General features: G+C 42.3%; 1 protein-coding gene across 1 annotated transcript in view; it reads right to left on the bottom strand.

The window, feature by feature from the left end:
* Nucleotides 1-5,917: 5,917 nt before the first annotated feature.
* Nucleotides 5,918-17,983, bottom strand: part of LOC143027824 (uncharacterized) — a 13,428-nt gene continuing 1,362 nt past the window's right edge. Inside the window, exons 2-3 of the mRNA XM_076189427.1 lie at nt 12,579-13,709; nt 5,918-7,288 (exon numbers count right to left, since the gene is read on the bottom strand). Coding sequence (XP_076045542.1) covers nt 7,058-7,288; nt 12,579-13,709 — 1,362 coding nt within the window. The 3' untranslated portion in view covers nt 5,918-7,057. The remainder of the gene's footprint in view (nt 7,289-12,578; nt 13,710-17,983) is intronic.

The raw sequence follows: 17,983 nt of genomic DNA, 5'->3' as shown, positions 1-17,983 counted from the left end.
AGAAGTAGTTCATCAGTGCTTCTATTCTTTTAGACATCTTGTGCTGCATAAGAAGAGGGAAACAAAATTTTTTAGGTTTAATTCGGAGGCAGGCTGAAGGAAAACGAAACTGCTGCCTCATTGTGCCCACATGGCAGCCCTCTCTGGTGCTTGGCCTTCAAGCCAAAAATTTCATAAATCAATCAACATAACACCCCTGGGTTAAGGCTCCCATCCAGTTGATATTAAAAGTGAGGCAGTGGGTGTTGGAAGATTTTTTGAAGCAGGAGATTTAATATAATATGCCATACTCCAAACTTGCTTACTGTGTTCAATTTGAACTATATCCATTCCTGACTGCCATAAATAGTAATGCTCTGAGCCTGACAGTAAAATCAGTCACTCTCAAGCTTCTCTCTCACTAACAATAACTTACGAGTAATTCTTCCAGCTAACAATCTTAAGTCCTCCAGAGATTATGTTTGCTGGTGGGGTCAGGAGATAGTGATCTTGTGAAGCCTTTAGTCATAACTCGCACATCAGGTAGTGTAGGACCAGTAGTCATCCTATAATGAGGCTAGAGAGCAACACAGCTTGATAGTAACCTACATGGATGAGCAGCTCTACACAGGATTCACTCTGCTCATCCCATGCAGAGAGGGGTTGGAAAATGTCCTAAGCACAACCTCTCTAAATCCAACCTGGCAGGGGAGCTGTCCCCAGCAAGGTCACCTATATATGGCATAAAGTGGTAATAATCAAACAACAAGAGAGGCAGCAACACCCCTCCTAAAAACAAAGTTCCTCACTTTTACTCTCGCCCTGTGAATGGAGCAAAGACTCGCCTTCAAACTTGAGAGTAATCACCACCCAAGCACCATAATCAATAATTGCAACCTTGATCCCATCAAGTGACAGGGTGAGGTTTACCCATCCTACTATGAATTCCCTATCAAGATCTTGCAGCCTAAGAAAAAGGAAACAAGACCTTGGGGTGGGATTTGAAAGCAGGCTGAAAGAAAAGAAAAAAAAGAAAAAAAAAAACCGCGCCACACTGTGTTGACTGGAACTGTCAGTGTAATTGGTCGCTATGAAATTCCCTCCCTCTAATGAACAAATCTCCTTCCACTTCAAATATGTATCCTTCTGTTGGATGACATTTCATATGGATATCCCTGGCAATGAACAAGCTATAAGGTGGCATCCACTCCACAGTCAGACTGTAACCCAGTTTTACAATCGGTATTGAGGAAAAATGCCGGGAACAACACCTAACAAACCACCTAAAATAGATAAATAATCCTTAGTTGTCCTAATATGATCAACAATTTAAACCCCAACAACATCATGGAGAGTGGTCGGAGCCCTTGGTTCTGACCACCTTCCAATCATCATCACCACCAAAACAAGATGCACCCCAGCTGGCCACAGACACACTTACACCAATTACAAGAGAGCTAACTGGGAAGCCTTTAATGAAGAGACAGAACAACATTTTGAAACACTTAACAGTACACCAATCACAAACATAAACAATGCTGTGCACGCTTTTAATACAATCATACAAAACGCAGACAAGAGATACATCCCTAGAGGCAACAGAAAATCACACAACCCCAACTTCACACCAGAAATCCAAGGCCTCATCAGACAACGTGACACACTTAAACACGATACCCCCACACCTATCCCTCAAAACATAGCAGACCAAATACAAACACTAAACACTGTGATTGCCAATAAAATACATGAACAAAAAACACAAAATTGGCAAAACTTTATCAATACACTTGATCACAAAACAAACACCAGCAAATTGTACAAAACACTCAACAGCATCACACTATCCAACAATAACACTACACGCTCTCACGCAGCAATAATCACAACAACAGATAATCTACCCTCAAACAGACAACAAGCAAACGCACTCATACGTCATTTTGCACAGACGAGCCATCTTACATCTCACCCTGACGACCGACGCACCATTCGACGTAAGAAAGACTTTCCCACAGACTCAGACTATACACCCTTCATAGACAGTCAGACAAAACTCATAATGCATAGTCTCAAGCACTCATCTGCCTGTGGCCCTGATAACATAAGCAACATCCACCTAAAACACATTGGACCACAAGGTATACACGCACTCACAAACATTGCAAACTACAGCTATTCACACAACACAATACCCGACATCTGGAAGCATGGTAAAATAATCACCATTCCAAAACCGAACAAAGACCCAACAATCCCAACATCGCACCGCCCAATCACACTTCTCTGCACCCCTTCTAAAGTCATTGAACGCCTAATACTTAAACTTGTCACACCATATATTCCCCTTGCTGACTCACAACACGGTTTTAGGCCACTACACTCCACAAACACTCTTCTGACAAACCTCACACAAAGAATTTTAGATGGCATCAATTCAGATAGGCCCCACCACAGAACACTTCTTATAACATTGGACATTAGTAAAGCTTTTGATGCTATCCCCCGCCACAACCTAACAAATAAAATATATAACACAGACATGCACAATAACACCAAAAGATGGCTGGCCAATTATCTGGCAGGCAGGAATGCTCATGTGTCATATAATGGCCAATCATCGCACATCAGAAACATTAAGAACGGAGTACCACAGGGCTCAGTTCTATCCCCCACATTATTTAATCTATACATGCATGACTTACCCACGCCAGACACCTCAGAAATACAAATCTCTTCCTACGCAGACGACATAACAATCACATGCACACATCGTAACACAGACAAAGCTGCAGAAATAATCCAGCCTTACCTTGACACACTCAACACATGGTTCATCACAAACAGACTCAAAATAGCTCCAACCAAATCTACAGCAACACTTCTCACCAACTGGACAAAAGAACACAAATACATACCTCATCTCTACATCAACAACACTCTAATACCACACCTAAAACAAATGCACACCTAGACTTAACGCACTTAAGTCAATCACTGGAACAACATTTGGACAAAACAAAGAAACTAATATAACAATATACAAACAATGCATACGCTCAGTGATGAATTATGCGAGTCCTGCATGGGCTCCTAATCTCAGTGAGACACACCACAACACCCTTCAAATCATACAAAACAAAGCCCTAAAAACAATTACAGGTTGCACAAATACATCACCTACAGACCATTTACACCATGAAACAAAAGTCCTCAAAGTCAAGGACCACCTCGACATGAGAGGCACACAAACACTTGCTGCAGCCACCACAAACACATCACACCCGCTACACTACATAGCGGAACACCCACACACACCAAGAAACATTAAAACTACACCCAAAGACCTTTATTACACACAGATACTCTCTTCTCTTCCTCCACAACCACCAAATACCAGCCTCCGGAAACATATTCATAATCATATCACTCACCGCTCCATTGACACACTGAAAGACAACACACTGCTGCATGCCAGACCCCCTGATATCCACCCTTCTGAATCCTCTCTCCCACGTAAGGACAGAGTCCACTTGGCCAGACTGCGATGCGGTCACCACCCAGCACTTCTAAGCTACCAGAAGAGGCTGGACGACCGTGTTGTGAACAGCTGCCCAGGATGTAACACTTCACCCCATACCATACAACACATAATGGAAGACTGCATTATACACAATCATGCACGCAAACAACACAACATACACTCTATAAAGGATTTGTGGGAAAACCCAGTTTCGGCTGTGGCCTTCCTTGGGGAGACGGGACTGCTCGGACAGACAGTCTAGGGAACGACAACAACAACAACAACAACAATTTAAAACCGCACAAATTTGCCGAAGAACAGGACTACTTGCTTACACATGGTCACCTCATGACAGGAAACTACTCTTCCCCCGCCTAATGTGAAGCATCCCTAACCATACCACACACTACAATTTCTTATTTCCATGCGCCCAAACCACGGATATTCTGCAAGAGACCAGGAGGAACGAATTAATTAAGCATTACCCTGCCTGTCGTAAATGTTTGCAGCGCCCCCCCCCCCATTTCGTGCCTCCACGAACTGCCACTGTTATGTTGATTGTAATCCTCTAACAGGCAGGAGCTCTGTAAATGTCTGATTCAAACAATTCATATTCCGTTTGCAAAATCTTTTTTGATGCCCCCCCCCCCAAAAAAAAAAAAAAAAAAAACTTTTGAAGGCCGTTAAAAACTCGTGCCTATTCTATTACGGTTTCGTATTTTTCAAATTGTTTTACATTCGACATTGTCAGACTTCCTGGTGTGGTATGTTCGTATTGGTTCTGAAAAAAATATAAATGCGTATCTGTAAGATACAAACTGCGACTTTGTCCTGAAATACTCTATCGACTAGACCCCTTTGGTTGCCCCATAGTGCTCACTATTCACGCGCTAGAAGCAGCTGCCAAGCTCTTACATTGAATGTAATCGTTTTATTAGCAGAGGTGGGCTAGTGCGTTCCTTTAATGCGTTCTTGCGTACGTATGTACCTTTTTAGGAACGCAATTTTTTTTTCCAAAGGAACGCACCGCCCGAATTTTAATGCGTTCCGAGCGTTATGATTTTTTTTTTTTTTTTTTTTTTCAAAACGTTATCAATGGAAACGACAACGACATCCATTACTCGGCAAAATTCCGTCGTTACATTCAGGCGGGAGGAGATGGAAGGACGGTCCAGTGGGAGAGAGCGATGGTGAGCGCCTCCCCAGCCACGACCTCTTCCCCACCCACTACAGGGACGCCTGGCTGGACCTCCTTAAAAAATACAATACTCCTCTTCCTAGCTCAGCTGCTGTGGAGAGTCTGTTTAGCTCAGCGGGAAACATTTTGCGGGCAAAAAGGTCAAGCCTGATCAACATTAACTTTGAACAGCTGGTGTTTGTGTGGGGCAAGGAGCTGGAAGTGGAGTAGGAGGAGCAGTAATTTTAATCATTTAAAAACATAAAAAATTCAACTTGTCTAGTCTGAAATACACATATATTTTAATGTATGAAGCTCTGATGTATTTAATTTTATTTGAGTTTTTTTATGAAAGTAGCAGTTGCCGACAAGACTGACGAATTAAACACCATTTTTGAGTTGTAGAATAGTTCTTTTGATGCGCACAGTAGTGTATTTGAGGAACTTTTTTTGACGATAGCACTACCTTTTTGAGGGACACTAATAGTTTGGGAACGCTAACGCAGGAACGCACCGAGCGAAAACATTTGAGGAACGCTATTCCTGAAACGCACTAAACTCGGCCGGATGAACGTAGGAACGTTAACGCACTACCCAAAATCGAGGAACGTGCCCAGCTCTGTTTATAAGAGAATTTTTGAGAAACCCCACGTTATTTCCTCCCATGCTGTGACTACTTAATTATAAGAAAGTAAAAAGTATTTGTGTTTGTGTGTGTGTGTGAATTTGCCAATGATAGGTGTGTTGAATGAAAATCGAATGAAGTTTTTTAGTCTGGTACTTGGAAAGACGTTTTGGATGCTACTATCATTTGGTCATGGCTTGCTACCCATCCTCTCGAGGTACGTAAAGATCAGTGTCACAAGAAAATATCTAGTAGTGACATGATTGGTGACACTAGGTTAATTCCCGTAACTTAATAATACTAGGTGTAATGATGACTTTATAAGTTAGTGTTGCCATGTTAGTCTATTTCCTGTTTCCAAGCGAACACTCGAAATTGGGTATTATTGCAGTATCACGCAAGCACATTCTTCGCTTTTGTTTTTGCATATGAAAGATCTATCTTTTCTATGGAATGGTTTGGTTAGGTTAGAATAGTATATAGGGTCTACTAGGTTAGGAGGTATTGGACAACGTAAATTTAATGTTAAATACCCGTGCTTGCGTGTACCCGACTTTCTAGGACGACGACGAATAAATTGAAACACTAATAAGAACAAAAAAGTTTATTCAACAAATAAGATATTACAACAGGGAACATGTATAGTTCAACGCACGACCAGCGAGACGTTGGAAAGATCACAAAAATAAACTTGGTAAATTCGTGTGGATGTGTGTGTGCAATCTGAATTACAGATATACCAGGGTAGTAGGACGTTAGAACGCTCTACCAAAGTTATGAAAACAATGCTGGAATTTTCTAACAATAGTGACTGGTACAGCTATAATCTCTACATTTTTTAAATTAATGAATGTTGCCATTTCAGTCTTGACATCACATTTCAACAAAACATGTCTACAACTACAACCAAAACTTAGTGTCACAGAAGACATTTTCTACAACTTACGGAATTTATGTGACCGGGAGACTTCGGTCGCAATATTCTTAGTTTTATATTTAAAATGTCTATAGTAATTATGTGTATTTTACCATTCATCGTATTACTGTTGACTGACGGTTAAAAATACTAACCAGTGTCAAGAGGTCGAAAAAATCCGTAATAGTTGAGAAAAATGTGACCCATCAGTGGGTTCTAAATTTATTTATCACTGAAACCAAGAGAAGATGCCATAGAGATTGATGAAACAGCTAGGCGGCAGTCAGAAGAATAGAATAAGTATCGCCTCGTCAAGACAGCGTCCACGCACTGTTAGCATTCGTCACGGTTTAATAGGAAGAATCGGTTTCACATCGTTTCGTGTCGGTCTATAAAAAAAAATAGTACTTGAGTCGATTTTACGATATAGAATAAGTATTGAAGGTTGCTCGTCGGGTGCCTGAAGGTCTCTCAACAACGTTATTTCCTGATGTAGGACATGAACAAAGTTTATCGTTTGTGTAGTTCGATAGAACATAAAAATGTATAAAAGAAAGAGTCATAATCCAGAGGAAGAGTAACGCCTACTTGATCAATCACTCGACCGCCCATGAAGTGGCAATGATACGGACCCACTGGATATACAAAACTCTCATTTCACTCCTCATAAGGCGTGTATGTACAAAAGCCAAGACTGCCACACTGTAGCGAGCCAAACGGAGGCTGGATGATGCCTTAGTTCAGCGGTGGACTTGGAATGATTTAATTACGAATGCCTGGAAAGTCGACATTGTGGTGGCTGGGAGGCGCTCTGAAAGGCGCCAATTCTCCTCTCGATCACGTGGACCTAACGTCAGACAATTCAGGTATTGGGAACTTGGCCTCGCCTTCGTAGGTGATCTGAGGGTGATAACCATCGTCGTCTGCAGTATATGTAACGATCTGTGTCCGGCCGTCGGCCAGCTGCACCTTGTAGGAGCCTTTGGTGATGCCCTCAGCTTTCTTCTCGGCGTGGAAGTAATGTTCACCTACGCCATACCCAAACTCGTAGCCGCTTACTTGGGCTCCCTGAAAAAAAAAAGTCAGTGAGCAGGAGTACAAAAGGATGTAAGTCTAGCTACCTTGTTTTGAGGGTAATGGCTGTTATAGGGAAAAATGAAAAAATTGAATTAATCGCAAAGACTCTTCGTGGAGAACTTGAAGGGCTTCGGATTTATTCTCGGCACAACTTTTCTCGTGCAGTATAATTGGTCTGTACATAATATATAGTTTAATCAATCAATTAATTTATTTGCTTATTATTCATGCATTAATTTACCTCTCCAATGTGCAATCTGAAATTCAATCCGAGAAAATATTTACTCTGGAAAAAGCTAGTTAGTACGAGTAGACTTTTGTTGAAGACTGAGCTTTAGCAGCTAAAGTTTAGCTCCCGAGGCTTCCATGGGCTTTACCAGCGCCGACAGTTGAGAATTCGTTTGAGTGTAAATTAATTAGGTTACAATATTTTATTGATCAAATCTTCATTATTAAATGATCTTTCTGTCATATCTAGCAAACTTAACGATGCACTAAAATAATGTAAACCTATACGAATTTCAAACATATTGTTGAAAATTTTTGAGAGAAGTGCAGATTTCTGTAGGATATGGGAGGAAAATAGCCCAGTGTGATAACCCTTTATGTATTTGGGGTGGAGATTCTACAATTGATCAATGTGTGTGTTGGGAATTCCACAGTTGAGTGTAGTTGGCGTGGAGATTCTCCAGTTGTTCAGTGTGTGTGTGGTGTGTGTCGGGTGTGTGGCTGAGGGGATCCTACAGTGATTCCAACAAAGCTTTGCGCTAATAACTGTTGCCTCGAATTTCAGTGACCGGGAACAACACAGCCCCATAGTGGCTGGCAGCGGTCCTTATATTTTTCTGAAAAGAAAATCTGGATTCTTGTCAGTGTTGTAGCAGGGGATCATCACATTGGTTTATTTTCCCTCCAACTTCCAATTCAGCACTTTTTCCGCCGTAAAAAACTAAGTTGTTTTCTCACCAAATGACATAGAACGTCAATTGATATTCTGGAGGATTTTTTTTTTCCCTTCAACATGTCAGATTCCTTCCTGAAAACTGCTCCAACAGTCGGATGAAAAATAGCCTAGTGTGATAACGCCTGTAGTGTGGAACTTTCTATGCCACCGGCTGAAAGTGGATAAGGTGGAATAAATATAGTTGGAATACACAGATATCTTAAGCCGCGTCCACACTTATTGCATTTCCACGTATCGTATCATCTTTGCGTACCACCTAGTGATACGATACGGTGCCACAGGGTAATGTACCCACTTGTTGCGTATCCGCCTGCTGTATACGGATACGCAACAAGTGGGTACAATACCTTGTTGCACCATATCGTATCACTAGGTGGTACGCAAAGATGTTACGATACGTGGAAATGCAACAAGTGTGGACGTGGCTTTAGGCCCTGTCCAAAGACTGAGTGTCAGCCCTCGGGGCTTCACTCCCAGACGAATGCGAGGATATTAACGGGATTTGAAAATTGGGGTCGGTTGGGGGCGATTCTTTCAGGTGTCGGTCGCCTTGGCCCACCACAAGCGGATACTCGTCATCGATCCCATCATGCTTTGCTATGTGAAGGTCAAATGTGACGAGTCACTTAATGTACGTGCATACATGAATATGTTATCGACTACACACATCTACGTTTTTATTTATATTCTATCTGATATGTGCAACGTCATTTTATCTTCCTAAGATTGTTCTCGTCTCTTGTGACTTTCTGCTTGTCATTATTATTAATATTAGTATTACTCCGTCTGGGGTATTGGCTGCATGTTATAGTGGCTAAGTAGCATGCAGCTGATACTTTAGGGTCTACATGGGGCGCCCCTACGGACCAGAGCCACACATCATTTTGTTTGTGACAGAGGAAATATCTGTTCATAGAGAAATGATGATACTTTATTATACTGCGACTGCCCCTCCGTTATGCTGTCCCCTAACCTTTGTTACTGTCTTGCACTATTTCTCTGAATATTCATTTCCTTTTTTCGCCTAACCCTGTGGTGGGGAAAAGAATACTGCCACCAAGTCATACCACTTGAGTCGTACGAGGTGACAAAAAACGGGACGGGGATAGGACTAGGCGTCTTTCTCCCTGTAGCCCCAAAGGGGACATTTCTAAAAAAGTAAAGGCATAAGAGTGCCTAGGAATTTTCCAACCAGTACCCTAACGTTTGGGTCTTTTAATGTGCGTGGATGTGGTGCAGATGAGAGTAAAAGTGAAGAGGTAGGCAGTATGTTGTGAGAAGAAAGATGGATGTGTTGGCATTGAGTGATCTTGAAAAGTCTTATGACAGTGTAGACAGGAAGCCACTGTGGGAGGTATTGCAGATATATGGGATAGGAGGAAAGCTGTTAAGAGCAGTAAAGAGTTTTTATGAGAGTAGTAGGGCGTGTGTTAGAATTAGAAATGGGGAGAGTGAGTGGTTTGAGGTAAAAGTGGGACTTCGTCAGGGATGTGTTATGTCGCCTTGGCTGTTCAATTTATACATGGATGGGGTGGTGCGAGAGGTAAATGCAAGGGTGGTGGGTCAGGGATTGGATATGGTTAAAGAAATTGAAAAAAGTGGGAGAAAATCCAGTTGTTGTTTACTGACGACACTGTACTTGTAGCAGGATTATAGGAGGGATTGAGGAAGCTAATAACAGAGTTTGGGAAGGTGTGTGAAAGAATGAAGTTGAAGATAAATGTGGGCAGAAGTGAGGTGATAAGATGTACAAGGGGAGAAAGTGGAAACACACTGGAAGTGAGTATTAAGGGAGACTGGAGGAAGTGGATAGTTTTAGATACTTGGGTGTGAATGTGGTGGGCAAGGGAGGGGTGGAGGTGGATGCTAAGGGGAGATTGTATGAAGTAGTGATTGTACCGGCAGCACTGTATGGGGTAGAAACATGAAACATAAGAAAGGAGGAGTTTGAATATATTTGAAATGAGGTGTTTTAGAAGTATGATGGAGGTCACTAGGCTAGATAGAGTGAGAAATGAGGAGGTGAGGAGGAGAACAGGGGTGGAGAAGGAGTTGGGAGATAGGGTGGATGAAAGAGTATTGGGATAGTTTGGACACATGGAAAGAATGAGTGAAGAAAGACTGGTGAAAGAGGTGTAGAAGGCAGAGGTGGAAGGAGTGAACATGAGGGGGCGACCTAGGATTAGATGGATGGGTGAAAGGGACATTGGGAGAGGACAGAAGATAGGGGTGAATGAATAGTGGTTGTGTACAGATGCTGCTGCGATACATGAGGGGGAGTGGATGGGAGGTGAGGGAGTATGTGTGAAAAATAAATTGACGCAGCCCGAAGGGATTTCTCCCCGTCTTCTCTTTTTCTACATGAGGGGACGGAGAGGGGGGGGGGTCGCCGATTTAATGAAGCGGCCTTGTTGTGGATGTGCTGTGTCTTGCGACACTGCTTCTGACCCAGGGCAGTGGACGAGATGCAGGGATGACCCGTCATCCAGGAGGTGCCAAGATAAGAGGGAGGGAAGAGGGTGGAGGGGAGTGGAGTATGTTAGGGATGGAATGGGTGGGGGTGGGTTTTATGTCTTTAATTTTTGGCTACCTCCTTATAAGGGGGAAAAGCCCTTTGGTATATGTATGTATTATCGTTATAATTATAATAATTATTTGGGATTGAAGGAGTTAGTGGCAGGTCGGGAAGGTATGTGATAGGAGAAAATTGAAGGTAAATGTGGGTAAAACCTATGTGATGAGATGTACAGTGGTAGAAGATGGCAGAGTCGGAAGTCGAGAAGCTGTAGGAAATGGATAGCTTTAGATATTTGGGGTCGCATATGGCAGGAAAGGGAGGAATGGAGGTTGAGGTAAATTGTAGATTGAGAAAAGAAAGTAGATGCCTTGAGGAATTAAAAAGTGTTACGAGAAATAGGCAACTGGGAATTGATTAAAAAAGGAGATTGTGCCGATGGTATTATATGAGGCAGAGGCTTGGAATTTAAAAGAGGCAAAGAGGGAAAGCTTAAATGTGGTTGAGATGAAATGTCTGAGAATTATGGTAGGTATTACATGGTGGGATAGAGTGAGAAACGAGGAATTGAGGAGAGCGGGGGTGGAAAAGGAGATGGCAGATTTGGCTGATGAAATATTATTGGAACGGTTTGGACACATGGAAAGAATGAGTAATAGAATATTAGTAAAAGGTGTGGAAGGCAGAGGTGGTGGAGGTGAACTTGAAGGGACGACCGAAGACGAGATGGATGGATGGAGTGAAGGAGGCGTAAAGAAAGAAATGATGTGAAAGGAAGGGAGCAGGCAAGAGTTAGGGATGAGGAGAATGTTTATAGATGGTACTGTTATGCAAGGGAGGGTTGGAGGGCAGGGGATAGGTGCTACTTATGTGTAAATGATATTTTGACGCAGCCCGAAGGGATTTCTCCCCGTCTTCTCTTTCAACATGAGGGGACGGATGGGTGTGGGGCGGGGGTTAAGTGAAGCGGCCTTGCTGTGAATGTACTGTCATGCATTGCGTTTGACCCAGAGCAGATAGGGGATGCAGGGATGACCCGTCATCTACGAGGAGTTGAGATGGGAGGGGTGGAAAGGATGGTAGAGGGGAGTGGAATGGGTGGAAACAGGTTGGCTACGTGTCTCTTGACTTAGCCACCTCCCTTAAAAGAGGGAAAAAGCTCTTGGTATATATTATTATTATTATCATTATTATTATTATTATTGATGTTGTTGTTGTTGTTATTGTTGTTGTTGTTATTGTTGTTGTTGTGATTACTAGTAGTAGTAGTAGTAGTAGTAGTAGTAGTAGTAGTAGTAGTAGTAGTAGTAGTAGTAGTAGTAGTAGTAGTAGTGGTAGTGGTGGTGGTTATGGTAATGGTGATAGAGGAATAATAGAATCAGTTGTACATGTCTGGCGGCATTCAGCAGTTCTGTCTATTTCCCCATGCTAACATATTTCTCTTCTATCCAGATTCATTTGTCTTACTTGAAATCCACAATTCATTTTCACCGCTACATACCGCAATCCGAACACTTAACGTATTTCCCTGACGTTCTGGTCCTGAACGTGAGCCTGAACTGGGTTACAAGAACTGTTCAGAATATTTCGTCCGTTTGGAAAATGGTTCGACGGCTAATGGGTACAGTACAGCCGATTCTAATGCAACTAAAAGTGAGTTGTATGTGGGGAAAGTTATGGTGGAGGAAACGATACGTAAATGAAGCCTAGTGGGTTTTTGCCATAGATTTCAATGTGAACAATTGTTTCCTAATTGTTTCGGTCGTGTGGGTTTGAATTTCTCAAAGAAAACGGAAACTTACCTTTTCCTTGTCGGGCGTTATCTTCATGGTTAGGCCGGTGTTGTGAGATGCAATGGACTCAGAATGACCGGGATGGTTCTTTCCTGAAGAAGTATGGGCAGACTCCTTCACGTGGCTGGGTTTAGAGTTAACCTCGAAGGGCAGTGTAGGAGCAGGTTTGTGTGGGACAAAGGATGAGGGTATCTTTTTCTTTTTATGCAACTTGAACGCCGGGGTAAGAGGACGCACCCGGTGAGCTTTCTTTCCCTGTGGGTGATGACCCGATTCAGGCCCCTGGACAAAGTGCGTCGGTGAGGAAACTGTGATGATAGGGAGAGAGGTGCCCGTGAGCGGGAGTGTTTGGGAGTAGGAGGAGGAGGTTACAGGCCCGTTGTCCAATGGGGAAGCGGTGCTTAGAACGGGCACGGCGTCGTGTTGGACAAACCCGTCGAAGTCGCCTCGGAAGGGGGTGAAGTCTTGGTTGAAACCAGGCGGTTTTTCAGGACCCGAAGAAATGGGATGAGTCACGACCTCCCGGGGATGCTTGAATCCCGAAGAAATGGGATGAGTCACGACCTCCCGGGGATGCTTGAATCCCGAAGAAATGGGATGAGTCACGACCTCCCTGGGATGCTTGAATCCCGAAGAAATGGGATGAGTCACGACCTCCCGGGGATTCGGGAATCCCGAAGAAATGGGATGAGTCACGACCTCCCGGGGAATCGGGAATCCTAAAGGTCGTCCCACAATGATATCTGAATCCACGGTTAGGGCGTTGTCGTCCACGCCGCCCTGGAAAGGATGACCCGAGTCCTGGAGGCCGCTGGAAGCGTGGTCAACGGGACTTGGTAGGATAGGAGCCGGTGTTTCAGGTTCCTCATGGTGGACGGCGAAGAAGGAGTTCGGTTGTTGCGTCACCAGAGGTACAGGGCTCGGTGGGCGCCTTAGCCGCAGAGGGCGTCTGGGGACGGCGGGCAGCTGCCTAGCTCTATGTCGACCTCCCCCAGGGAAGAAACCCTGGAAAGTTCTGGTCATGCCCCTCTGGAAGTCCCCCAGTAAGCGCAGACCCATCGTCATGGGCGATTGTCGCTGCCGTGCTGGAGCGGCCATGCCCGTGGCACATACCAGACATAACCCCAGCACCTGAAAAACCTGTTAAAAGAATACACCGGTTTAGTACGGTCTTAGAAGAAGAAAGGCAAGACCACCCATGGGGTCTATTACAAACCACACATGTTTACAGTGGAGACGAGAAGATGATAAGATACGGAAGTCCCATAGGGAAGATTGTACAGACTCGTCGGTTAGTAAGGCTGAAAGGCTGAGGGTTAGGAGGGCATCGAGGTCATATGTGACCTCCCCGAATATCCTCTTGTTGACCTACCCCAGCCGGGTCACTCTGCCGAGGGTTCACCTCTTTTGTGACCATACCATGTATTCACCTTCCATGCAAAGAAAACGGACTGCCGTCGCATTTGAAGACTGCTTCCACCTAATGCTAAAGAAAACCTACGAGACGTCTTGCTTGGTTGTATTTTTGCGTCCAATATAATCACCGTGTTTCCCTTTCCTCTCAACAAAAATCTACTTTTTGGAAGTTAGAGTACTCACGAAAGAAGTTAATTACAAACTCCATTGCTGTCGTTTTAAACAGAACATACCTTTGAGAGAATCTTGTACATTACCTATACAGAACATTAACACTCATCATCCTACTCTCACGAGGTGGAAAGTGAAAAACCCTTGGTTGAACAAAGCCCTGTCAGTTGCCACAAACCACTGGATTTTTAAGCCGATGATTGGGTTACCTCCCCGTTTGGCTAGGGCCGTCGGGAACGGTGACCGGACGTTTGGGCCACGGGGGTCTTAGATTCGTCGGGAACCAACGCGACACATAGCCTGCAATGGGTCCCGGGAATCGAACTCGCGACCACCTGCTCATGAATTCGACATAGTATCCGATTAGCTACCGCGCAGCCCACATATACAGTAAACAATTAAATACTGTCTCTTTGATTTGCCTGGTACTTGTAATTATCTTGATACCGGTCAACTAGGGAGGGGAGGGGGAGTTGATCATAGGATATATCGAGATTTCAGTCACAACCAAGGGAGGTGCAATGACACCCATAAACGAAAAAAAGTTGGAGTTTCGCATGACGGCGTCGAAAGCTCACTATTTAATTGTAGAAAGTGTCAATCTTGAGAAGCTTTTAATTGACATCTTTGATGTTGATGGTTTTACGAATATTTTGTTTTCCCACATAAACCCGTTAAATCACAAACTGATTATGTGTACCGTGCATTAATGTCTAGATTTCGATCATGTATAAATGGCGTGCGGTATTTCTAGGCGATCATGTCGATCACAAAGTTCAGTGATGGGAATGCCAATAAGTAAATTAGAAATGATAAAAAAAATCATAACCCGCTGGTGTTTTATATCGGAATGTGTTTATTCTGACGACCGCCAGACAGTTTTATTCAGGTGAGAGGGGCACGGTAACTCCTGAATCACGCTCCGCCTTCTGGCCTCCCTCTTCCATGCTTCCCATCTCGCGGCGTCCAGTCAGTAACACACTTCCTCCATCTCCCGTCCTCCTTCCTGGCTATCTTTCTTGCCCAATTCCACCTCCGTTCCATAATTACCTCCACACTGTCTTCCACTCCAGTCTACTCTTACCCAACTTGTCCTTCCCTTGTCTTTTAGTTTTATTCCCAACAGTGATCTCTCCATTGTTCTCTGCATTCTCTTTAGTTTTGTCTCTATTGCCTTTGACAGTTTCCAAGTTCCACATCCATAAATTATAGTAGGTGGTGAGGAGCCTACGTCAGAAGGTCGCCGAATAGCTGCGGCCAAAGCCGTCTCCTTTGCCCTATTGTGCACTTTAGGGACTGTTGGGGCAGGTAGCAGTCTCTACTGGGAATCGGAGTGATGTGCGGGATTCGAACCCACAACTAAGCGAATGCGAGACCAACACGCTTCCGATGACGTCACCAGCGCACAGTATCATAGCCGGGATTATGCAGTGATTGTAAACTTTGAGTTTTAGACATTACGTAAAGAGCCTTTTTCTATGATTTCTATGATTTTTAGTCTTAATAATTTATAATTGTATTCTTCAACTTTTCAGCATTTTACCCATTGATTACATAGAACATAGGAATAAAGGAGACTCCAAGAGACCGTAAGGTCTATACTAGGAAGTTCTCACCTTGTCTTAAAACAACCAATAATTTCAGCGCACACTGCATGATTACTAAGTCTATTCCATTCGTTAACCAATCAATTGGTAAACCAGTTCTTGCCTATTTACTTCTTAAACATAAATGTGTTCAATTTAAGTCCACTAATACGAGTACTGCCCTGCTGTCTTAATATGATTATGTCTGTATCACCCTTGCTAAAACCCTTGACCCATTTGAATACCTCTATTAGATCACCCCGCGACTGAACTATAGAGTTAAACATCATTTAAGTTCTAATGTTATCTTCAAACCTGCAATGAGACTAGTTGAGATTATATCTTGCAAGTCTTCAGCTGTTTCTGAAGTGAGAATAATGTCATCCGCAAATTCCAGGCGATTGAAATATTTGGCAGTAATCTTCAAAGCGCCCTTCAAGAATTGAAACGCCCTCAGTTTAGTCTTGACTTGAACAGTATTATCTTCTGATGGTAGTAAAACAAAGAAAAAAAAATGTAATAATAATAATAATAATAATAATAATAATAATAATAATAATAATAATAATAATGATAATAATGATAATAATAATAATAATAATAACAACAATAATAATAATAATAATAATAATAATAATAATAATAATAATAATAATAATAATAATAATAATAATAATAATAATAATAATAATAATAATAATAATAATAATATTAATCGTTAGCAATAACCAGCGCTTCTATCCTTGGGGACATAAGGCCTACACTAGGCAGTTCCATGTCCATTACCACATACCATCACCATCCATTTAGTTCTAAGTGGGGATTTCCCCCCATTATTGAAAACATGCTGCGTGACTGTGGGCCGTAGGGGTATGACTAAAGTCATATAAGGGTTACCACAAATAAATAGGGAATGATTATCATCACTTGGAGAGAATTGGGAATTTTACAAAGGTTACAAAAGATTACAAAGGCGGAGCATGCCGACAGGAGACCTTTTGGTCCATATCTAGGTCGGATGCAAAAAAAAAAAAAAATCACAATAATGATAAAATAATAAATAAAAACTATAATAATGTAAATAACAAATAAAATACATAAATAACATGTACGTGTTGATGACATCAAATCTTTCCGTCGAGTCACTTTCGTCCACATACGTGACTGGCGAAGGCACAGACATCTACAAACGAATAATATAAGTTTCACTCACATTTTTGTTCAGTGTTTGTTGTGACGGTATTATAGAAAAAATCATGTTCAGGAGTTTGCCATGTATGTACGGTTGTTCATATATATATATATTTTAATTACTGTGGAAGCTGTCAACAAATTTAATGAAAATGAAAACATAAGTTAATACACAAATAAAACTTACACTATGAATAACTGTTCCCTCCTAATAATGAAACAAAAATCAAATAAGATAAAAAAGAATAAACAAAGAAAAGATAACGACCAAATGAAACCAGATATAACATCTTTACGTATTTAAACGAAACAGTTAATAGACAAAACTGATCTTATTAACTTCAACAGTTTTAAGCGAAGATTAGATAACATTATGGGTGTGACATGGAACTGCTGAGTGTAGGCCTTATGGTTTCTTGCGATCTCCATTCTTAAGGTTTTCTGTTCAGAGTTAGGGGGGTAGGGGGAAGGGACCTGTTAGGAAAGAATTGTATTGTATCAAATAGTAACACCACGAGTTGGCAAACTTCGTAGTAGTTTTGGCATTTGCGCAATATATCGTATTAAATCCAACTATTCAATAATTTTGTACGTAATCCTAGATTCTAAATTAGAAAAATCTAAACTTTGATAAATAGTGTACGTTTTCACGCATAATAATAAGTATATGGAAACTAAGGCCTCCCGAACGATATTTTGACTGCCCTGAACAGCTTTACCCCTAACATATATATCAACAACTTCCACAAAGCCTTCCTGTCTACCCAGTCATGCGCCTTCTCTAAATCCATAAAGGCCCAAAAACTTCTCGCAAATCTACAAAAGATTTCCTCTACCCACCTTCTACCGTTCCTAAACCTACACCGCCCAACACCAATTACTTTGTTTATCTAATCCTCTTAACATCTTCCCAGATGTCTTTCCAACTACACTCAACTGGTCCCTCTAAAACTACTACAATCACATTTGTCCTCCTTTTCCTTTGTAAAGCGGAATTATGCTGGCACTCTTCCGACACATTCTTCTCCTTAAGACACACATCAAACAACC

Source organism: Oratosquilla oratoria, chromosome 8, assembly GCF_046742065.1.
Source record: "Oratosquilla oratoria isolate Oo_2021 chromosome 8, ASM4674206v1, whole genome shotgun sequence".
Classification (NCBI taxonomy): domain Eukaryota; kingdom Metazoa; phylum Arthropoda; class Malacostraca; order Stomatopoda; family Squillidae; genus Oratosquilla; species Oratosquilla oratoria.
Note: the sequence above shows the minus strand (reverse complement) of the source record. Positions and strands in the feature narration are given on the sequence as shown.